The sequence below is a fragment of the Coregonus lavaretus genome, assembly GCF_964263955.1.
Source record: "Coregonus lavaretus genome assembly, chromosome: 7".
In the NCBI taxonomy this organism is placed as follows: Eukaryota; Metazoa; Chordata; class Actinopteri; order Salmoniformes; family Salmonidae; genus Coregonus; species Coregonus lavaretus.
Genome location: NC_139994.1, coordinates 3,501,839 through 3,526,462, shown reverse-complemented (window position 1 = coordinate 3,526,462; position 24,624 = coordinate 3,501,839). Strand labels below are relative to the sequence as shown.

At 44.4% G+C, this 24,624-nt stretch overlaps 2 protein-coding genes across 4 annotated transcripts; one reads left to right on the top strand and one right to left on the bottom strand.

Moving 5' to 3' along the window:
* Positions 1-445: 445 nt before the first annotated feature.
* On the top strand, positions 446-13,284 carry LOC311131845 (perilipin-2-like; the record flags this gene model as incomplete). The annotated part of the gene is made up of 5 exons (XM_084164974.1): positions 446-582; positions 1,171-1,355; positions 1,556-1,666; positions 1,826-2,210; positions 13,247-13,284. Exons 1-5 carry the CDS (start codon positions 477-479, stop codon positions 13,282-13,284), a joined length of 825 nt encoding a protein of 274 aa, XP_084021100.1. The 5' UTR covers positions 446-476.
* Positions 12,974-24,621, bottom strand: LOC311132897 (syntaxin-12-like). 3 transcript variants are annotated; one of them, XR_014613547.1, is made up of 11 exons: positions 24,450-24,621; positions 19,793-19,970; positions 19,592-19,661; positions 19,267-19,366; positions 18,852-18,989; positions 18,695-18,738; positions 18,439-18,544; positions 17,660-17,732; positions 15,896-15,978; positions 13,674-14,338; positions 12,974-13,564 (listed from the first exon to the last, which is right to left on the bottom strand). XR_014613547.1 is itself a non-coding variant. In XM_084166265.1 (10 exons), the coding sequence occupies exons 2-10, from the start codon at positions 19,890-19,892 to the stop codon at positions 14,246-14,248; spliced, it is 807 nt and encodes a 268-aa protein (XP_084022391.1). In that variant the 5' UTR covers positions 19,893-19,970; positions 24,450-24,621; the 3' UTR covers positions 12,974-14,245. The 3 variants fall into 3 exon arrangements, 1 of the variants encoding a protein (XP_084022391.1); XR_014613548.1 differs by having other exon boundaries at positions 13,733-14,338; XM_084166265.1 differs by having other exon boundaries at positions 12,974-14,338.
* Between the last annotated feature and the right edge of the window lie 3 nt (positions 24,622-24,624).

Sequence of the window (24,624 nt, the reverse complement as noted above, 5' to 3'; positions counted from 1 at the left end):
TGAGGATCAGTGTGGCAGATGTGTTGTTACCTACCCTTACCCGTCAGGAAGTCCAGGATCCAGTTGCAGAGGGAGGTGTTTAGTCCCAGGATCCTTAGCTTAGTGATGAGCTTTGAGGGCACTATGGTGTTGAACACTGAGATGTAGTCAATGAATAGCATTCTCACGTAGGTGTTCCTCTTGTCCAGGTGGGAAAGGGCAGTGTGGAGTGCAATAGAGATTGCATCATCTGTGGATCTGTTGGGGCGGTATGCAAATTGGAGTGGGTCTAGGGTTTCTGGGATAATGGTGTTGATGTGAGCCATGACCAGCCTTTCAAAGCACTTAATGGCTACAGACGTCAGTGCTACGGGTTAGTAGTCATTTAGGCAGGTTATCTTAGTGTCCTTGGGCACAGGGACTATGGTGGTCTGCTTGAAACATGTTGGTATTACAGACTGACCCGGGCTGCGGTCAGCGGTAGCGTGAACACAGTGATGGAGAGCCGCGTGGCCCAGATGGTCAGCAGTGGAATGGACACGGCCCTCACCACCTCTGAGAGCTTGGTGGACCAGTACCTGCCTCGCACTGAGGACGAGTTGGGTGAGTGTCATGTTTCTAACTTGTGGCTCAGTGGGCTGACAACCAGAGCATTAGGATCAGTCATTGATACAATTGAGCTATGCTGGTGATATTTAGCAGGCACTCTTCTCCAGAGTGACTTACAATCAGTACATTCAACTAAAGTAGGTTAAACAACCACATCTAAATTCAGCAATGTTCCAGAGAAAGGGGAGTTAAATCGGCTTCGGTTGAGATCTCAGAAACTAAGCTTGTTCAGAAGGGCCCATGTTTTCTAATGACCAAATGAGAAAATGTCTGTTTCTTTGGGGCTGAAGCATCTTGGTTTGGAGTACAGATATGAATAAAGAGGAAGAATCCTGTACACAATGTTTTCCTACAATCCAAAATGTTGTCAATGGACTCTGTGTTAGAAAGTGAACTACTAATTTACTCATAATCCCTTTCCTAGAATGTGTGAAAGCATGCGTAGTGAATGTTAACTTCTAAACCCATACAATGTCAGCATTTACGATGATTACAAGAATGATTTTATAAGGCGCTTGATGTTTTTTTTACACAACTCTCAAAGCAATGCTTTATTTCATGTTCCTCTTTTCATGTTGACAGAAATGGAGGCGAAAACAGTGAAAGGGTTCGATGTGGCCAAGGATACTCCCAACTACTATGTCCGTCTGGGCTCTCTGTCTACCAAGCTGCGTAAGAGGGCGTACCACAAGGCTCTGGCCCAGTTCAAAGACACCAAGCAGCGCAGCCAGGAGTCCATTTCACAGCTCAACCACACTGTGGACCTGGTGAGTGACATCAAATTGTGGAAAACGTTATTGTCCATAGAATGTGGACATTTTCAGAGGATGAGGAGATTACCTTTCTTTCAAAAGATTGAATATGAAGATCCTCATTAGACTCCTTTACACTGAGACAGAATACAAACATACATTTTGTATGGATGGAACATTATTTTTTGAATCTATTTTGTTTTCAACCCTTTTAGATTGATTATGCCAGAAAGAATATTGACGGAGCTAACCAGAAGGTGAAAGGCAAACTGAGCTCCCTGGTCGAGTGGAAATCTAATGAGGAAGGAGATAGCGATGAGGCCGAGGTAATGATCACATTCTAAAGAGCACTCCACATAGAATACTATTTTAGCCAAGTCATACTGTACATCGACCCTCATTATATTTGGCTAATCATTGGGGAAATGCTATTTTAATGTGAAGATACAGGTTCATTTAAATGGACTTCCTCATGTCTCCCCCAGAACATAGAGTGGAGGACCCTGGCGATGGCGCGCTCCCTCACTCAGCAGCTGCAGACAACGTGCCTGACACTGGTCTCTGGCCTGCAGGGCCTTCCACAGAACATCCAGGAGGAGGCCCTGTCCCTCAGCCGCTCTGCCTCGCAAATCTACTCCAGCTTCAGCAAGGCGGCGGCGTTCGGGGACCTGTCGGATGGCGTGCTGGCCAGCAGCAAGGCCCAGCTGAGCAAGATGAAGGAGTCGCTGGATGACGTCATGGACTACCTAGTCAACAACACGCCCCTCAACTGGCTGGTAGGTCCCTTTTACCCCCGGCTGGCCCCACCCCCCACCGCTGCATCCTCCCAGTCCCAGAAGACACCAGCCCCCGCAGAGGTGGAGATGAAAAGTCAGGGACATGTTGAAAATGTCAGTGAAGACACTTGCCAGTTGGTCAGCACATGCTCGGAGTACACGTCCTGGTAATCCGTCTGGCCCTGCGGCCTTGTGAATGTTGACCTGCTTAAAAGTCTTACTCACATCGGCTACGGAGAGCGTGATCACATAGTCATCCGGAACAGCTGGTGCTCTCATGCATGCTTCAGTGTTGCTTGCCTCGAAGCGAGCATAGAAGTGGTTTAGCTCGTCTGGTAGGCTTGTATCACTGGGAAGCTCGCGGCTGTGCTTCCCTTTGTAGTCTGTAATAGTTTTCAAGCCCTGCCACATCCGACGAGCATCAGAGCCGGTGTAGTACGATTCAATCTTAGTCCTGTATTGACTCTTTGCCTGTTTGATGGTTCGTCTGAGGGCATAGCGGGATTTCTTATAAGCGTCCGGGTTAGAGTCCCGCTCCTTGAAAGCGGCAGCTCTACCCTTTAGCTCAGTGCGGATGTTTCCTGTAATCCATGGCTTCTGGTTGGGCTATGTACGTACGGTCACTGTGGGGACGACATCATCGATCCACTTATTGATGTAGCCAGTGACTGATGTGGGTACTCCTCAATGCTATCTGAAGAATCCCGGAACATGTTCCAGTCTGTGCTAGCAAAACAGTTCTGTAGCTTAGCATCTGCGTCATCAGGAGGATAGAGTTATGGTCAGATTTGCCAAATGGAGGGCGAGGGAGAGCTTTGTCTGCGTCTCTGTGTGTGGAGTAAAGGTGGTCTAGAGTTTTTTTTCCCTCTGGTTGCACATTTAACATGCTGGTAGAAATTAGGTAGAACGGATTTAAGTTTCCCCGCATTAAAGTCCCCGGCCACTAGGAGCGCTGCCTCTGGATGAGCGTTTTCCTGTTGACTTATGGCCTTATACAGCTCATTCAGTGCAATCTTAATGCCAGCATTGGTTTGTGGTGGTAAATAGACAGCTATGAAAAATATAGATGAAAACTCTCTTGGTAAATAGTGTGGTCTACAGCTTATCATAAGATACTCTACCTCAGGCGAGCAAAACCTCGAGACTTCCTTAGTATTTGATTTTGTGCACCAGCTGTTGTTTACAAATATACACAGACCGCCACCCCTTGTCTTACCGGAGTCAGCCGTTCTATCCTGCCGATGTAGCGTATAGCCCGCTAGCTGTATGTTATCCATGTCGTCGTTCAGCCACGACTCGGTGAAACATACGATTTTACAGTTTTTAATGTCCCGTTGGTAGGATAACCGTAATCTTAGGTCATCCAATTTATTTTCCAATGATTGAAGATTGGCTAATAGGATTGATGGGAGCGGCAGTTTACTCGCTCGCCGTCGGATCCTTACAAGGCACCCTGACCTACGTCCACGATATCTCTGTCTCTTCCTCATGCGAATGACGGGGATTTGGGCCTTGTCGGGTGTCTGTAGGATATCCTTCGCGGCCGCCTCGTTGAAGAAAAATTATTCGTCCAATACGAGGTGAGTAATCGCTGTGCTGATATCCAGAAGCTCTTTTTGGTTATAAGAGACGATGGCAAAAACATTATGTACAAAATAAATTACAAATAACGCGGAAAAACACACATAATAGTACAATTGTTAGAGGGCTGTAAAACGGCAGCCATCTTCTCCGGCGCCATTCTTCTGTCTACATAAGTATTCAGACCCTTTACTCAGTACTTTGTTGAAGCACCTTTGGCAGCGATTACAGCCTTGAGTCTTCTTGGGTATGACGCTACAAGCTTGGCAGACCTGTATATGGGGAGTTTCTCCCATTCTTCTCTGCAGATCCTCTCAAGCTCTGTGAGGTTGGATGGGGAGCGTCGCTGCACAGCTGTTTTTAGGTCTCTCCAGATATGTTGGATCGGGTTCAAGTCCAGGCTCTGGCTGGGCCACTCAAGGACATTCAGAGACTTGTCCCAAATCCACTCCTGCGTTGTCTTGGCTGTGGTCCTCTGTAGCTCAGCTGGTAGAGCACGGCGCTTGTAATGCCAAGGTAGTGGGTTCGATCCCCGGGACCACCCATACACCCAAAAAAATTATTATGCACACATGACTGTAAGTCGCTTTGGATAAAAGCGTCTGCTAAATGGCATATTATATTATTACTGGCTGGGCCACTCAAGGATATTGAGAGACTTGTCTTGAAGCCACTCCTGCGTTGTCTTGGCTGTGTGCTTAGGGTCATTGTCCTGTTGGAAGGTGAACCTTCGCCCCAGTCTGATGTCCTGAGCGCTCTAGAGCAGGTTTTCATCAAGGATCTCTCTGTACTTTGCTCCGTTCATCTTTCCCTCGATCCTGTCTAGTCTCGCAGTCCTTGCCGCTGGAAAACATCCCCACAGCACGATGCTGCCACCACCATGCTTCACCGTAGGGATGGTGCCAGGTTTCCTCCAGACGTGACACTTGGCATTCAGGCCAAAGAGTTCAATCGTGGTTTCTTCAGACCAGAGAATATTGTTTCTCATGGTCTGAGAGTCCTTTAGGTGCCTTTTGGCAAACTCCAAGTGGGCTGTCATGTGCCTTTTACTGAAGAGTGGCTTCCGTCTGGCCACTCTACCATAAAGGCCAGGTGGAGTGCTACAGAGATGGTTGCCTTCTGGAAGGTTCTCCCATCTCCACAGAGGAACTCTGTCATAGTGACCATCGGGTTCTTGGTCACCTCCCTGACCAAGGCCCTTCTCCCCAGATTGCTCAGTTTAGCCGGGCGGCCAGCTCTAGGAAGAGTCTTGGTGGTTCCAAAATTCTTCCATTTAAGAATGATGGAGGCCACTTGGGGACCTTCAATGCTGCAGACATTTTTTGGTACCCTTCCCCAGATCTGTGCCTCGACACAATCCTGTCTCGGAGCTCTACGGACAATTCCTTCGACCTCATGGCTTGTTTTTGCTCTGATATGCACTGTCAACTGTGGGACCTTATATAGACAGGTGTGTGCCTTTCCAAATCATGTCCAATCAATTGAATTTATCACAGGTGGATCATCTCAAGGATGATCAATGGAAACAGGATGCACCTGAGCTCAATTTCGAGTCTCATAACAAAGGGTCTGAATACTTATGTTAATAAGTTCTATTTTTAATACCTTTGCAAACATTTCTACAAACCTGTTTTTGCTTCGTCATTATGGGTATTGTGTGTAGATTGATGAGGAAATATTTGTATTTAATCCATCTTAGAATAAGGCTGTAACGTAACAAAATGTGGAAAAGTAAATTGGTATGAATACTTTCCGAAAGCACTCAAAATTACAACCATGTAATTGCAGCATTACTGCAAAAATGGAAGAAGCAAGTGGAAGGGGGTGAAAGTAAGGAACTTGCAAAATAGTTGGGAAGAGATTTTCGATGTACTGATTTCCATGGCACTTGGTTTATGAACTGACACACAAAACGACGCTGGGTTCAAAACTTAAGAGTTTTTCTATTTAAATTCTTATACAAAATTATTGCAACCAATAGAATGTTATATATATATATATAAAGGGAACACTTAAACAACACATCCTAGATCTGAATGAATGAAATAATCTTATTAAATACTTTTTTCTTTACATAGTTGAATGTGCTGACAACAAAATCACACAAAAATTATCAATGGAAATCAAATTTATCAACCCATGGAGGTCTGGATTTGGAGTCACCCTCAAAATTAAAGTGGAAAACCACACTACAGGCTGATCCAATTTTGATGTAATGTCCTTAAAACAAGACAAAATTAGGCTCAGTAGTGTGTGTGGCCTCCACGTGCCTGTATGACCTCCCTACAACGCCTGGGCATGCTCCTGATGAGGTGGCGGATGGTCTCCTGAGGGATCTCCTCCCAGACCTGGACTAAAGCATCCGCCAACTCCTGGACAGTCTGTGGTGCAACGTGGCGTTGGTGGATGGAGCGAGACATGATGTCCCAGATGTGCTCAATTGGATTCAGGTCTGGGGAACGGGCGGGCCAGTCCATAGCATCAATGCCTTTCTCTTGCAGGAACTGCTGACACACTCCAGCCACATGAGGTCTAGCATTGTCTTGCATTAGGAGGAACCCAGGGCCAACCGCACCAGCATATGGTCTCACAAGGGGTCTGAGGATCTCATCTCGGTACCTAATGGCAGTTAGGCTACCTCTGGCGAGCACATGGAGGGCTGTGCGGCCCTCCAAAGAAATGCCACCCCACACCATGACTGACCCACCACCAAACCGGTCATGCTGGAGGATGTTGCAGTTAGCAGAACGTTCTCCACGGCGTCTCCAGACTCTGTCACATGTGCTCAGTGTGAATCTGCTTTCATCTGTGAAGAGCACAGGGCGCCAGTGGCGAATTTGCCAATCTTGGTGTTCTCTGGCAAATGCCAAAACGTCCTGCACGGTGTTGGGCTGTAAGCACAACCCCCACCTGTGGACGTCGGGCTCTCATACCACCCTCATGGAGTCTGTTTCTGACCGTTTGAGCAGACACATGCACATTTGTGGCCTGCTGGAGGTCATTTTGCAGGGCTCTGGCAGTGCTCCTCCTTGCACAAAGGCGGAGGTAGCGGTCCTACTGCTGGGTTGTTGCCCTCCTACGGCCTCCTCCACGTCTCCTGATGTACTGGCCTGTCTCCTGGTAGCACCTCCATGCTCTGGACACTACGCTGACAGACACAGCAAACCTTCTTGCCACAGCTCGCATTGATGTGCCATCCTGGATGAGCTGCACTACCTGAGCCACTTGTGTGGGTTGTAGACTCCGTCTCATGCTACCACTAGAGTGAAAGCACCGCCAGCATTCAAAAGTGACCAAAACATTAGCCAGGAAGCATAGGAACTGAGAAGTGGTCTGTGGTCACCACCTGCAGAACCACTTCTTTATTGGGGGTGTCTTGCTAATTGCCTATAATTTCCACCTGTTGTCTATTCCATTTGCACAACAGCATGTGGAATTTATTGTCAATCAGTGTTGCTTCCTCTGTGGACAGTTTGATTTCACAGAAGTGTGATTGACTTGGAGTTACATTGTGTTGTTTAAGTGTTCCCTTTATTTTTTTGAGCAGTGTATATATATATACAGTGGGGGAAAAAAGTATTTAGTCAGCCACCAATTGTGCAAGTTCTACCACTTAAAAAGATGAGAGAGGCCTGTAATTTTCATCATAGGTACACGTCAACTATGACAGACAAATTGAGAGAAAAAAATCCAGAAAATCACATTGTAGGATTTTTAATGCATTTATTTGCAAATTATGGTGGAAAATAAGTATTTGGTCACCTACAAACAAGCAAGATTTCTGGCTCTCACAGACCTGTAACTTCTTCTTTAAGAGGCTCCTCTGTCCTCCACTCGTTACCTGTATTAATGGCACCTGTTTGAACTTGTTATCAGTATAAAAGACACCTGTCCACAACCTCAAACAGTCACACTCCAAACTCCACTATGGCCAAGACCAAAGAGCTGTCAAAGGACACCAGAAACAAAATTGTAGACCTGCACCAGGCTGGGAAGACTGAATCTGCAATAGGTAAGCAGCTTGGTTTGAAGAAATCAACTGTGGGAGCAATTATTAGGAAATGGAAGACATACAAGAACACTGATAATCTTCCTCGATCTGGGGCTCCACGCAAGATCTCACCCCGTGGGGTCAAAATGATCACAAGAACGGTGAGCAAAAATCCCAGAACCACACGGGGGGACCTAGTGAATTACCTGCAGAGAGCTGGGACCAAAGTAACAAAGCCTACCATCAGTAACACACTACGCCGCCAGGGACTCAAATCCTGCAGTGCCAGACGTGTCCCCCTGCTTAAGCCAGTACATGTCCAGGCCCGTCTGAAGTTTGCTAGAGTGCATTTGGATGATCCAGAAGAGGATTGGGAGAATGTCATATGGTCAGATGAAACCAAAATATAACTTTTTGGTAAAAACTCAACTCGTCGTGTTTGGAGGACAAAGAATGCTGAGTTGCATCCAAAGAACACCATACCTACTGTGAAGCATGGGGGTGGAAACATCATGCTTTGGGGCTGTTTTTCTGCAAAGGGACCAGGACGACTGATCCGTGTAAAGGAAAGAATGAATGGGGCCATGTATCGTGAGATTTTGAGTGAAAACCTCCTTCCATCAGCAAGGGCATTGAAGATGAAACGTGGCTGGATCTTTCAGCATGACAATGATCCCAAACACACCGCCCGGGCAACGAAGGAGTGGCTTCGTAAGAAGCATTTCAAGGTCCTGGAGTGGCCTAGCCAGTCTCCAGATCTCAACCCCATAGAAAATCTTTGGAGGGAGTTGAAAGTCCGTGTTGCCCAGCGACAGCCCCAAAACATCACTGCTCTAGAGGAGATCTGCATGGAGGAATGGGCCAAAATACCAGCAACAGTGTGTGAAAACCTTGTGAAGACTTACAGAAAACGTTTGACCTGTGTCATTGCCAACAAAGGGTATATAACAAAGTATTGAGAAACTTTTGTTATTGACCAAATACTTATTTTCCACCATAATTTGCAAATAAATTCATTAAAAATCCTACAATGTGATTTTCTGGATTTTTTCTTTCTCATTTTGTCTGTCATAGTTGACGTGTACCTATGATGAAAATTACAGGCCTCTCTCATCTTTTTAAGTGGGAGAACTTGCACAATTGGTGGCTGACTAAATACTTTTTTCCCCCACTGTATACAGTGGGGAGAACAAGTATTTGATACACTGCCGATTTTGCAGGTTTTCCTACTTACAAAGCATGTAGAGGTCTGTAATTTTTATCATAGGTACACTTCAACTGTGAGAGACAGAATCTAAAACAAAAATCCAGAAAATCACATTGTATGATTTTTAAGTAATTCATTTGCATTTTATTGCATGACATAAGTATTTGATCACCTACCAACCAGTAAGAATTCCAGCTCTCACAGACCTGTTAGTTTTTCTTTAAGAAGCCCTCCTGTTCTCCACTCATTACCTGTATTAATTGCACCTGTTTGAACTCGTTACCTGTATAAAAGACACCTGTCCACACACTCAATCAAACAGACTCCAACCTCTCCACAATGGCCAAGACCAGAGAGCTGTGTAAGGACATCAGGGATACAATTGTAGACCTGCACAAGGCTGGGATGGGCTACAGGACAATAGGCAAGCAGCTTGGTGAGAAGGCAACAATTGTTGGCGCAATTATTAGAAAATGGAAGAAGTTCAAGATGATGGTCAATCACCCTCGGTCTGGGGCTCCATGCAAGATCTCACCTTGTGGGGCATCAATGATCATGAGGAAGGTGAGGGATCAGCCCAGAACTACACGGCAGGACCTGGTCAATGACCTGAAGAGAGCTGGGACCACAGTCTCAAAGAAAACCATTAGTAACACACTACGCCGTCATGGATTAAAATCCTGCAGCGCACGCAAGGTCCCCCTGCTCAAGCCAGCGCATGTCCAGGCCCGTCTGAAGTTTGCCAATGACCATCTGGATGATCCAGAGGAGGAATAGGAGAAGGTCATGTGGTCTGATGAGACAGAAATTGAGCTTTTTGGTCTAAACTCCACTCGCCGTGTTTGGAGGAAGAAGAAGGATGAGTACAACCCCAAGAACACCATCCCAACCGTGAAGCATGGAGGTGGAAACATCATTCTTTGGGGATGCTTTTCTGCAAAGGGGACAGGATGACTGCACCGTATTGAGGGGAGGATGGATGGGGCCATGTATCGCGAGATCTTGGCCAACAACCTCCTTCCGTCAGTAAGAGCATTGAAGATGGGTCGTGGCTGGGTCTTCCAGCATGACAACGACCCGAAACACACAGCCAGGTCAACTAAGGAGTGGCTCCGTAAGAAGCATCTCAAGGTCCTGGAGTGGCCTAGCCAGTCTCCAGACCTGAACCCAATAGAAAATCTTTGGAGGGAGCTGAAAGTCCGTATTGCCCAGCGACAGCCCTGAAACCTGAAGGATCTGGAGAAGGTCTGTATGGGGGAGTGGGCCAAAATCCCTGCTGAAGTGTGTGCAAACCTGGTCAAGACCTACAGGAAACGTATGATCTCTGTAATTGCAAACAAAGGTTTCTGTACCAAATATTAAGTTCTGCTTTTCTGATGTATCAAATACTTATGTCATGCAATTAAATGCAAATTAATTACTTAAAAATCATACAATGTGATTTTATGGATTTTTGTTTTAGATTCCGTCTCTCACAGTTGAAGTGTACCTATGATAAAAATGACAGACCTCTACATGCTTTGTAAGTAGGAAAACCTGCAAAATCGGCAGTGTATCAAATACTTGTTCTCCCCACTGTATATGGGGGATACAACCATCCCAGCTCTGCAGATTTTGCTGTGAGGAGACAGAATCATTAGATAATTTGCTTTGGCTTGTTTTTGGTTGCAGGTTCAGGAATGGCTGAAGAATTGCAACATTTACCTGGAGCTAACTCTGTGAATAGCACTGCTGAGTAATTTAAAAAGGCATAGTCAATCGATCAATAATATAATAATAGCAAAAATGTTTATTTAATTTACAATCGGTAGAAACTATGAGAATAGAAAGGTTCCGAACTTTTGTGAAACATCATAGCACAGTTGAAAAATATATGGCAAATAGAAATCAAAACTGGATGGTGTTCAGAGATAGATGGGAGGGGTTAAGTGGAGCTGAAGGGTGGGACAAAAAATAATAATATAACTCATGTAAAATATACTGTGTCTGTAAAATGTATATAGGTTCAGAACATTTGTGAAACAGCACAGTTGGGTGGTCTTCAGAGATAGATGGGAGGGTTTGAGGGTTGCTGAAGGATGGGACTAAAAACAAGCAAAAGATAACTATTGTCAAATATACTGTGTCCGTAAAATGTATATAGTATGTACAAGCTGTAAGTAGAAGCCTAAGTGTTGTTGTCCATTAGTTTACTCCAATTAGGGGAGGGATGGTAGGGTTAGGGGAAAATAATAAAGGAAAATATATTTAAAAAACTATATATTTTACATACACTGAGGGAAAAAAGTATTTGATCCCCTGCTGATTTTGTATTTTTACCCACTGACAAAGAAATGATCAGTCTATAATTTTAATGGTAGGTTTATTTGAACAGTGAGAGACAGAATAACAACAACAAAATCCAGAATTTCTGGCTCCCAGGTGTCTTTTATACAGGTAACGAGCTGAGATTAGGAGCACACTCTTAAAGGGAGTGCTCCTAGTCTCAGTTTGTTACCTGTATAAAAGACACCGGTCCACAGAAGCAATCAATCAATCAGATTCCAAACTCTCCACCATGGCCAAGACCAAAGAGCTCTCCAGGATGTCAGGGACAATATTGTAGACCTACATAAGGCTGGAATGGGCTACAAGACCATCGCCAAGCAGCTTGGTGAGAAGGTGACAACAGTTGGTGCGATTATTCACAAATGGAAGAAACACAGAAGAACTGTCAATCTCCCTCGGCCTGGGGCTCCATGCAAGATCTCACCTTGTGGAGTTGCAATGATCATGAGAACGGTGAGGAATCAGCCCAGAACTACACGGGAGGATCTTGTCAATGATCTCAAGGCAGCTGGGACCATAGTCACCAAGAAAACAATTGGTAACACACTACGCCGTGAAGGACTGAAATCCTGCAGCACCCGCAAGTTCCCCTGCTCAAGAAAGCACATATAAAAGGCCCGTCTGAAGTTTGCCAATGAACATCTGAATGATTCAGAGGAGAACTGGGTGAAAGTGTTGTGGTCAGATGAAACCAAAATCGAGCTCTTTGGCATCAACTCAACTCGCCGTGTTTGGAGGAGGAGGAATGCTGCCTATGACCCCAAGAACACCATCCCCACCGTCAAACATGGAGGTGGAAACATTATGCTTTGGGGGTGTATTTCTGCTAAGGGGACAGGACAACTTCACCGCATCAAAGGGACGATGGACGGCGTCATGTACCGTCAAATCTTGGGTGAGAACCTCCTTCCCTCAGCCAGGGCATTGAAAATGGGTCGTGGATGGATATTCCAGCATGACAATGACCCAAAACACACGGCCAAGGCAACAAAGGAGTGGCTCAAGAAGAAGCACATTAAGGTCCTGGAGTGGCCTAGCCAGTCTCCAGACCTTAATCCCATAGAAAATCTGTGGAGGGAGCTGATGGTTCGAGTTGCCAAACGTCAGCCTCGAAACATGAATGACTTGGAGAAGATCTGCAAAGAGGAGTGGGACAAAATCCCTCCTGAGATGTGTGAAAACCTGGTGGCCAACTACAAGAAACGTCTGACCTCTGTGATTGCCAACAAGGGTTTTGCCACCAAGTACTAAGTCATGTTTTGCAGAGGGGTCAAATACTTATTTCCCTCATTAAAATGCAAATCAATTCATAACATTTTTGACATGCGTTCTTCTGGATTTTTTGTTGTTATTCTGTCTCTCACTGTTCAAATAAACCTACCAATAAAATTATAGACTGATCATGTCTTTGTCAGTGGGCAAACGTACAAAATCAGCAGGGGATCAAATACTTTTTTTCCCCTCACTTTATATATATATATATATATATATATATATATATATATATTTACGAAGAAATATATGGGGGATTGGATGCAGACAATTACATTGTTGGAAGCCACAATCTATCTGCAATATTAAAGCTGATCTACCCCCTAAAATAGAAAAAAAAAAAATATATATAAATATAAGTTGGATCAGAAAAAGATTAACAAATATACACATGCTTTACAAGGTACAACGGTCATCATATTTACACTATTGTCTATTTGGAAGGAAAAGTCACGATAAAAAGTCTCACAAAAGGAACTTGTGTTTAAGACAATGTTTTTATTTTAAGCATAATGATAGAAGTAATATATAAAAAAAAACAATTAAAAAAAACAGGTAGACAATTACATTTTGTTTTGTTTTAAAACTGTGGTTGCATTTAACATATCTTTTTTTCTTAACCAGAATATTGTCATCATAATGGTTTATAGTCCAAGATTTTGGAATAAATACAAAGAGTTGCATCATAACGTGAACATCAGTCATAAACGCATTTTTACAGCACATCTACAACTATGATCATCTTATCCAGTGAACACCATCTACAACTCTGATCATCTTATCCAGTGAACACCATCTACAACAGGGATCATCAACTAGATTTGAGCAGCGGGCCGATTTTTTGCTTGAGCGGATGGTCAAGGGGCCAGAACATAATTACAAATAATTTGAAGCTTAAATCTGTGTTTTTGGAAACTGCTTATAGAGGTTTGTTCTTTCAACAGTGTTTATAAATGTGTTTATTACGACCAGAGTTTGATATTATCATGTACACAGTTGGATAAAACAATGGTTTTTCTATCAGAACCTGATCTCACCTGAACAATTATAAGGACTATGGCCTGGTTTCCTGGACACAGATTAAGACTAGTCCTGGACTAAGAAGCAAGCTCAATGGAAAAATCTCCAGCGAAGATTATTTTGAGTCCATGACTAGGCTTAATCTGTGTCCAGGAAACCTCTCCTATAACTTGAATGGAGTGTGGCACTCTAAACTGTTTACATACCAGAAAGGTGCCGGAAATGGACAGGTTACCAAAATCATTTTCCCCCCCCTAAAAACCCAGAGATTAATTTACATAAACAGTTGTATTTTTTTTCTCATATTGGTGTCTGTCCCCATTTCTTATATAATAGTTCATCAACAATGATATGTATAACAATAATTATGTGTTTGGAAATACAATGAATGTTAGTGTAGTAAATATCACAAGTAAAATGAAATGAAACAGAATATCTTTATATTAATCCACTCTCCCGCCCCATTTTACTCCAATACTCCTCTTCATTTGAATATAAATACTACTGCGCGTTGTCTCAGGGTAAATGAGAGAGGAGGTTAGCTGGAGGCCTTGAGCTCAGGTGGGGAATGTCAGGTAACAGGTAAGGTTACATCCCAGACCCATCCCTTTGCCCTGATGCCACTCCACTGACCCCTGACCCCTGACCCTGCCAACAGTGAGCTAGTCGGGGGGGGGGGGGGAATGAAATAAATAAAGATGTGAAAGATAGGAGGGTTGGGTCTCTCTTTTCATTTGGTGGCTTGCCAGATGATGATGCCCACTATGGTCAACACTATGGACAAGACCACAGCCAGGATACACATCTTCTTACGGGACTTTTGCTGAGGGGAGAAACAGAGCAGAGGGTTGGTGACAGTTGACGTGCAGAAACAGCATGGAGCCAATTCATTTAAATGTTACCTGTTACTGGGGATGAAACGCTCTATTTGACAGTTCAACGCTATGCGAGCCATTGTTTTCAAGCAGCAAACGCACAGCATGCTAGGTCGTGCTCAGTGGTGTAGTGGAGGGGATAAGCTGTATAGCCACTTATTTTTCAGTGGGCATTGCGTGTACTCACTTGTCAATCCCCACTGATGCGTATCAAAGTAGTGTAGTGCAGGGTGCACGCCGTATCAATCATGCACAACGTAGCCTACACAAATGCAAATCGGTAAAATGTTTGGCAATATATTGGTGTGAAAAGCGCGAGTGTGAAACCATAGAATAAGCTTATATTATTCAGCACCAGGTAATGTGGCTTGGGCCCGGCGCTGGTTGAACCGGCGAAAGTCGGACCAAAAGACTTCAGCACCGGACCGCTTCAGCACCGGACCGCTTCAGCACCGGACCGCTTCAGCACCGGACCGCTTCAGCACCGGACCGCTTCAGCACCGGACCGCTCCGCACTCCGCTCTGTTCTGTTCTCAGACTCCTGACATTCACAAGGAGAACTGTGCATGTATCCCCATGTCACAAGAGTTCTACAGTTTAGACTCTTTGTTTTTCTTCACTATAGAAGAGCTTACGGGACAGGCTATGGTGTTTAGACCAGTGTCCTGAGCTGAACAGATAGCCACCATTCCCCATCGTAGACTAAATAGCCTACAGAAATAATCTGGCAAAGACCACAGCCTAGAACAGAAAAGTTACACAAGAATAGTAATATCAGGGTAGAAATATGTGGAAACCATGGTGTATGGTAGTGAATGTACCCTAGAACTGGTTTTGTTTCCCATAAATCTCCTCTAGCACGATACAGAGATGACTGACTGCTCCTTTCAAGCGCTTCGTTGTAGGATACTGATCTCAGCAGCGACTAGCATCCGAGCCTTTAGCTGCTGTGACGTGTAGGAACTCCTCGAGTATCCCGTTCTCATGTAACGCACCACCACAGAAAGCTGTTCCTTTTCTTACCTCAGGTCCCTTAGCCTGACATAACAGCCATAAGGGATAGGCCTGTTATTTAATTCCGGATATCACGGTGGATGTATTTCTCATTGCCGTGATTGTAGGTCACTCAGAGTACGTCACTGTTTCTCATAATATTTCACACAGGTTGCCATTCCTACACCGGGCGGGCCATTTGGGAAATGAGAGTTTACCCACTTCTCGAGGCACCACTACACACCACTGGTAGACTACCAGTGGCATCAACAGCCAATCAAAGCACTATAACGATCCTCGATTGGTCAGCTGCACCTTTATATAATCGTGCCATGATATCGCCGGGATATTTGCATAATGTTCTGCTTATTGTTCTGTTCACACTCAGTTCGGCGCGAGACGCTTTCCTTCTATTGAAAATGAATAGGCTCTGTCATTTTTAAAATCGGCAGCCATCGCTAGCTAGCAGTGGACACAGTGACTTACTCTGCAACAGTGATACTTCCTCTTACCTGGTAGTACGCGGCCCTCTGGAGCTGTTCCGTCCCTCGGTCTACGTGGACCTCAGCACTCTCCACGTTGGCCTCTATGCTGTCTGTGGTGGAAACACAGAGGATCAGACACACAGGCTCAGCTTGTCACCGCCTCATGGTGCCTCAGCTTTTCTTCTTTAACACATATGTACATTGCCTTCAGAACGCATTCACAACCCCTCTACTTTTTCCACATTTTGTTGTGTTACAGCTTGAATTTAAAATGGTTTAAATAGATATTTTGTGTCTCTGACCTACACACAATACCCCATAATGTCAAAGTGGAATTATGTTTTTACAAATGTTTACAAATTAATTAAAAACAAAAAGCTGAAATGTCTTGAGTCAACAAGTGTTCAACCCCTTTGTTATGGCAAGCCTAAATCAATTCAGGATTTTTTTTTTTAAGTGCTTAACAAGTCACATAAGTTGCATGGACTCACTCTGTGTACAATAATAGTGCTTAACATGCGTTTTGAATGACTGCCTGATCTCTGTACCCCACACATACAGATAATTGTAAGGTCCCTCAGTCGAGCAGTGAATTTCAAACACAGATTCAACCACAAAGACCAGGGAGGTTTTCCAATGCCTCGCAAAGAAGGGCACCTATTGGTAGATGGGTAATAAAAAATAAAAAACAGACATTGAATATCCCTTTGAGCATGGAGTAGTTATTGATTACACTTTGGATGGTGTATCAATACACCCCAGTCACTACAAATATATAGACGTCCTTCCTAACTCAGTTGCCGGAGAGGAAAGACACCGCTCAGCGATTTCACCATGTGACTTTAAAAAAATGACAAGACTTTAATGGCTGTGATAGGAGAAAACTGAGGATGGATCAACAACATTGTAGTTACTCCACAATACTAACCTAATTGACAGAGTGAAAAGAAGGAAGCCTGTACAGAATACAAATATTTCAAAACACGCATCCTGTTTGCAACAAGGCACTGAAGTAATATTGCAACAAATGTGTCAAAGCAATTAACTTTTTGTCCTGAATATAAAGTGTTATGTTTGGGTAAAATCCAATACAACACATTACTGAGTACCACTCTCCATATTTTCAAGCATACTGGTGGCTGCATCATGTTATGGGTATGCTTGTAATTGTTAAGGACTGGGGAGTCTTTCAGGATAAACAGAGTGGAGCTAAGCACAGGCAAAATCGTAGAGGAAAACCTGGTTCAGTCTGCTTTCCACCAGACACTGGAATATGAATTAAACTTTCAGCAGTAGAGCTTGAAGAACTTAAAAAATAATAATGGGCAAATGTTTTACCCAGAAAGACTCACAGCTGTAATCGCTGCCAAAGGTGCTTCTACAAAGTATTGACTCAGGGGTGTGAATACTTATGTAAATGAGATATTTCTGTATTTCATTTTCAATACATTTGCTACAATTTCATTTTTGCCATTATGGGGTATTGTGTGTAGATGGGTGAGAAAATAAATCAATTTAATCCATTTTGAATTCAGCAACAACAAAATGTGGAATTAGTCAAGGGGTATGAATACGTTCTGAAGACACTGTATATTCAAACATGACAATCAGCAGAGTGGCTAGAATAATAGAGATGTTTTGGGGTCAGCAGTCTAACTTTAAGCATGTGCATAGAGGGAAACCAAATCTTATTTTTAGAGAGTTCAAATCATGTTTCAGAGCGGTGGTTTTTATGAAGGAAGTCACTGATTGGGCACTGGACTCCAGTACAACAACAGTGATTGGACTCACCAATCATCTCTCCCTGATCATGGATCATCACAGCTAGGTCCTTGAAGATCTGGTTCACATCCAAGATGTCAGACTGGAATAACACAACATAACTCAATAAAAAGGTCACGCTAAAACAACACAACTCAATAAAAAGGTCACGCTAAAACAACAACTCAATAAAAAGGTCACGCTAAAACAACACAACTCAATAAAAAGGTCACGCTAAAACAACAACTCAATAAAAAGGTCACGCTAAAACAACACAACTCAATAAAAAGGTCACGCTAAAACAACAACTCAATAAAAAGGTTATGCTGAAATAACACAACTCAATAAAACGGTAACGCTGCAATAACACAACATAACCAATAAAAATGATATGCTGAAATAACACAACATAACTCAATAAAAGGTCATGCTGAAATAACACAACTCAATAAAACGATAATGCTGCAATAACACAACACAACTCAATAAAAGGTCATGCTGAAATAACACAACATAACTCAATAAAACGATAATGCTGCAATAACACAACATAACTCAATAAAAAGGTCATGCTAAAATGATGCACAACTCAATGAGAAAGGTAATGCATTCCTGTCTATGCCATGTGATGAGCCTAGGCATTGGTCTGCTCCCCAGGCACTGGCTGGCTGCACCCCTATTCCCCAGTGCATTAGTTTTGACCAGCGCCCCATTTAACAATGTAGGGAATAGGGTGCCATTTGGGACACAACCACCGTATCAGATTGGAGAGGGGGGGGGGAGACAGAGAGAGACAGCGGGAGACTCACCTCCAGCTGTCTGATGTTGGTCTCTCTCTCCTTGATAAGCTCCAAGTCCTCTTCTGTTATGGCCTCCTCCGTCGTCTGTGTGGTTGTCTGACCCCAATCTTCTTGGCTACAGAAAAGAAAGAGTGAGAGAGAAAACACTTGTATGGAGATAAGGAGACACAAACAATATTTCAGAAACCAGGAACCATCCAGGAACCATATCCTGGAGTAGAAAAATATCAAAACAGCCTCCTTTGAGAGAGAAGCTTGAACCTACTTATCAAAAGACACGAGCTGTTCCTCAGAGGCACCATCTTCAGCCTGACAGAGAGGAACCAGACATCACTTGAAGTTTGATCATAGAAAACCTGCCAATGGTATGACATAACTCAGCATTCCATCCATTTTTTCTATCTGCATTTTCAAAGTCTTACAGAGAGACGGGAACCAGCTCTGGCTCTGGCCACAGACTCCTTCTCCTTCTCTGCTGCCTGGCGCTGTATGGCCTGGAAGTTGTTGAGGGCAGCGGAGAAATCATTCATCAGCCGTTCCTTCTGGATCTTCTGTTGTCTCTGTGGGTTGAGAGAAGAAGAAATGGTTTAATTCAAACACATTGTCACTGTGACAGAGTGGTGTAGGGTGGAGTTCCCCCTATGCACTGATCATGGGTCAGCTTTGCATTTCCCCCACTAATGGGTAAGGTTAGGAGAGGGGAGGAGAGGACGCTGATGCTAGATCTGTACCAATGGGAAACTTCAACCCCGGAGCCATTCAAAACACACAAAGGTTACCCAAAGTCATTGTTGGGAAGTCCGTCCCACACACAAAGTCATTGGAACAGATACTGACCTGCTCCGAAGGTGCTGAAGATAGTGAGACGGCGCCCAGGTCTTTCAGGTGCTTGTTGGTCTCCTTGGCCAGCTGGTTGGTAAAGTGCTGTATCTGCTGCCTGAATGAACCGATGTCCAGAGTCAGTCAAGGAGATGGTCAACTCTCAGAGAGTAACATAGAACACACACACACACACACACGTTCTGTTCCGTACAGTGCATTCATATGTTTGTCAGTGTATGTGCTGTATGTATATTAATACATTTGTCACTGTATATATATGTACATTAATATGTTTGTCAGTGTATGTATGTACAAGCAAAAACATTTTGAGAAGACTTACAGACGGTCCTGCAGTTCGCTGGTGTCTTGCCTCGTCCCCAGCTGACTCACCATGCTCTTTATCTGGGCAGCTGGGGAAGGAGAAAATATACATCCTCTAAACTGTCGACTGTATATAGATACATCTAGCATAGATCATTACAAAGTATTGACCGAATGACCTTCATCACATCAACTCTTCTCTTTCTGCAGCAATACTTACTGTTCTGTGTGATCTTCTGGATGTTGGAGCTGCATGTCTGGATGAGGGTGTTGGAGTCCTGTGGCTGGGTGCGATAGCGGTCTGCTTTACTGTAAGACATTGCTGCCAGTGTGGCGTGCTCTTAGGCCTCAGAGTGAAGACTGTTGGGGGGCTGCGTGGCATGTGTATCGGGAAAACTCTGGGAGAGGTCAAGTTGTTTTAGGTTTTGTTATCAAGACATCATTGAGTACAGAGATACACATAGGGTGCAATTTGGGACACAGCCTAAAAGTCCTACCCAGCTGTTAATAATGGAGAATAGGCCATGATGTACATTCGGAAAGTATTCAAAACAGACAGACCCCTTCCCTTTTTCCACATTTTGTTACTTTACAGCCTTATTCTAAAATTGATTAAGTTATTATTTTCCCTCATCAACCTACACACAATACCCCATAATGACAAAGCGAAAACAGTTGGTTTTGTTATGTTTGCAAATTTAAATAAAAATAAAAAACAGAAATACCTTATTTACATAAGTATTCAGACCCTTTGCTATGAGACTCGAAATTGAGCTCAGGTGCATCCTGTTTCCATTGAACATCCTTGATATGTTTCTACAACTTGATTGGAGTCCACCTGTGGTAAATTCAATTGATTGGATATGATTTGGAAAGGCACACACCTGTCTATATAAGGTCCCACAGTTGACAGTGCATGTCAGAGCAAAAACCAAGCCATGAGGTCGAAGGAATTGTCCGTAGAGCAATCCAAGAACCCGATGGTCACTCTGACATAGCTCCAGAGTTCCTCTGTGGAGATGGGAGAATCTTCCAGAAGGACAACCATCTCTGCAGCACTCCACCAATCAGGCCTTTATGGAAGCCACTCCTCAGTAAAAAGCACGACAGCCCACTTGGAGTTTGCCAAAAGGCACTTAAAGGACGCTCAGACCATGAGAAACAAGATTCTCTGGTCTGATGAAACCAAGACTGAACTCTTTGGCCTGAATGCCAAGCGTCACGTCTAGAGGAAACCTGGCACCATCCCTACGGTGAAGCATGGTGGTGGCAGCATCATGCTGTGGGGATGTTTTTCAGCGGCAGGGACTGGGAGACTAGTCAGGATCGAGGGAAAGATGAACGGAGCAATGTACAGAGAGATCCTTGATGAAAACCGCTCAGGACCTCAGACTGGGGCGAAGGCTCACCTTCCAACAGGACAACGACCCTAAGCACACAGCCAAGACAACGCAGGAGTGGCTTCGGGACAAGTATCTGAATGTCCTTGAGTGGCCCAGCCAGAGCCCGGACTTGAACCCAATCGAACATCTCTGGAGAGACCTGAAAATAGCTGTGCTGCGACGCTCCCCATCCAACCTGACAGAGCTTGAGAGGATCTTCAGAGAAGAATGGGAGGAACTCCAAATACAGGTATGCAAAGCTTGTAGCGTCATACCCAAGAAAATTTGAGGGTGTAATCTCTGCGAAAGGTGCTTCAACAAAGTACTGAGTAAAGGGTCTGAATACTTATGTAAATGTGATATTTCTAAAAAACAGTTTTTGCTTTGTCATTATGGGTTATTGTGTGTAGATTGATGAGGGGGAAAAAATAATTTAATCCATTTTAGAATAAGGCTGTAACGTAACAAAATGTGGAAAAAGTCAAGAGGTCTGAATACTTTCCGAATGCACTGTATATACAAAAATATGTGGACACCCCTTCAAAACATCAGCCATGCAATCTCCATAGACAAACATTGGCAGTAGAATGGCCCATACGGAAGACTTTCAACTAAACTGTCTCTGGAAGCAACATCAGCACACGTCGAGAGCTTCATGAAATGAGATTCCATGGCCGAGCAGCCGCACACAAGCCTAAGATCACCATGCGCAATGTCAAGCATCTGCTGGAGTGGTGTAAAGCTCGCGGCCATTGGACTGTGGGGGTCGCCCCAGTGATGTACTGGGCCGTACGCACTACCCTCTGTAGTGCCTTGCGGTCGGAGACCGAGCAGTTGCCATACCAGGCGGTGATGCAACCAGTCAGGATGCTCTCGATGGTGCAGCTGTATAGCTTTTTGAGAATCTGAGGACCCATGCCAAATCTTTTCAGTCTCCTGAGGGGGAATAGGCTTTGTCGTGCCCTCTTCACGACTGTCTTGGTGTGTTTGGACCATGATCGTTTTTTGGTGATGTGGACACCAAGGAACTTGAAGCTCTCAACCTGCTCCACTATAGCCCTGTCGATGAGAATGGGGGTGTGCTCGGTCCTCCTTTTCCTGTAGTCCACAATCATCTCCTTTGTCTTGATCACGTTGCGGGAGAGGTTGTTATCCTGGCACCACACGGCCAGGTCTCTGACCTCCTCCCTATAGGCTGTCTCATTGTTGTCGTGATCAGGCCTACCACTGTTGTGTCGTCGGCAAACTTAATGATGGTGTTGGAGTCGTGCTTGGCCATGCAGTCATGGGTGAACGGGGAGTACAGGAGGGGACTGAGCACGCACCCCTGAGGGGCCCCCGTGTTGAGGATCAGTGTGGCAGATGTGTTGTTACCTACCCTTACCACCTGGGGGCGGCCCATCAGGAAGTCCAGGATCCAGTTCCAGAGGGAGGTGTTCAGTCCCAGAGTCCTTAGCTTAGTGATGAGCTTAGAGGGCACTATGGTGTTGAACGCTGAGCTGTAGTCAATGAATAGCATTCTCACGTAGGCGTTCCTTTTGTTCAGGTGGGAAAGGGCAGTGTGGAGTGCAATAGAGATTGCATCATCTGTGGATCTGTTGGGGCGGTATGCAAATTGTAGTGGGTCTAGGGTTTCTGGGATAATGGTGTTGATGTGAGCCATGACCAGCCTTTCAAAGCACTTCATGGCTACAGACGTGAGTGCTACAGGTCGGTAATCATTTAGGCAGGTTATCTTAGTGTTCTTGGGCACAGGGACTATGGTGGTCTGCTTGAAACATGTTGGTATTACAGACTCAGTCAGGGACTGGTTGAAAATGTCAGTGAAACCACTTGCCAGTTGGTCATGCATGCTCGGAGTACACGTCCTGGTAATCCGTCTGGCCCTGCAGCGTTGTGAATGTTGACCTGTTTAAAGATCTTACTCACATCGGCTAAAGAGAGCGTGATCACACAGTCGTCCGGAACAGCTGATGCTCTCATGCATGCTTCAGTGTTGCTTGCCTCGAAGCGAGCATAGAAGTTATTTAGCTTGTCTGGTATGCTCGTGTCACTGGGCAGCTCGCGGCTGTGCTTCCCTTTGTAGTCTGTAATAGTTTGCAAGCCCTGCCACATCCGACGAGCATCGGATCCTGTGTGGTACAATTTCATCTTAGTCCTGTATTGATGCTTTGCCTGTTTGATGGTTCATTGGAGGGCATAGCGGGATTTCTTATAAGAGTCCGGGTTAGAGTCCCGCTCCTTGAAAGCGGCAGCTCTACCCTTTAGCTCAGTGCGGATGTTGCCTGTAATCCATGGCTTCTGGTTGGGGTATGTACGTACGGTCACTGTGGGGACGACGTCATCGATGCACTTATTGATGAAGCCAGTGACTGATGTGGTATACTCCTCAATGCCATCGGAAGAATCCCGGAACATATTCCAGTCTGTGCTAGCAAAACAGTCCTGTAGCTTAGCATCTGCGTCATCTAACCACTTCTGTATTGAGCGAGTCACTGGTCCTTCCGGCTTTAGTTTTTGCTTGTAAGCAGGTATCAGGATGATATAATTATGGTCAGATTTGCCAAATGGAGGGCGAGGGAGAGCTTTGTACGAATCTCTGTGTGTGGAGTAAAGGTGGTCTAGAGTTTTTTTTGTTGTTGTTATAAATTAGGTAAAACGGATTTACAAATACATTTGATTTTAGTGTGAAGCATGATGACATTACAACAGTATCTGTTAAAAGTAATGACTCCACACTTATTTTGCAATCCATCCCGACCAGCTCAGAAATACCCTTAGTAGCAAACACTATCTAGCCATTTAGGACAATCATTGGGGAAATCGACTTTCTGTTCCTCACACCATTAGACAGGGGAGTTCCAGGGAACAAGCACCAAGTGCCAGGTCACACAGACAGTGCCAGGCCAGTGCATTGAGTGACACACTATTTTGAAATAGCAGTTTCTCACTCCCAAAACATCATCAGACTGCCACATACCTACTCAATCTCTGGCTAGGTAGTTAGGCTATTAAGTTGACCACAAGCAAGCTTTAGACCTTGTTGCTGCCAGGTATTTCTTCAGAATTTAACTAGCTATGTATGTTTTGGTGGCTAGCTAGTTGGCTTGCTAGATGTTTTACAGCTGAAGTTAGCTAACTAACCAAACTTCCTTAAGCTTATGTAGCTAACTAGCCAACAAACTGACTGGCTTTCCACAAAACTAGACACCTGTTGTTTATTAATACAAAGTTAGTTAATGAGATGTTTCCAAATTGTATAATTTAATTGAGGAGTTGTATTGCCGACACAGGCCTGCTCTGATGACGCTGAAAATAGCCAACTAGCAACGTTAGCTAGCTTGATTGCTAAAGTTAGCGTTGTTAGCACAGAGCCATCAGATGCGGAACTCGGCTCCCAGCAAATTGTAGAAGCTTGTCAACAAAATGTGACTTTTTATTTCACAGCGAGTTATACATTAACGTAGGTTTAAACTGAAAATAACCCAATCTTACTTGTTTAGTGGGCTGTTGCACATACAACATCCGCTATGTTTCACTTTGTTCCTCCGTCAAGAAGCTAGCCTCCCAAAACTGCCAAATGACGTCATTACGTACAGACAAAACCTTTGGTTAGCGCAAGGCGTACGGTAATGAACTCGATATTCAATCAAATCCGTTTGAGTTTAAA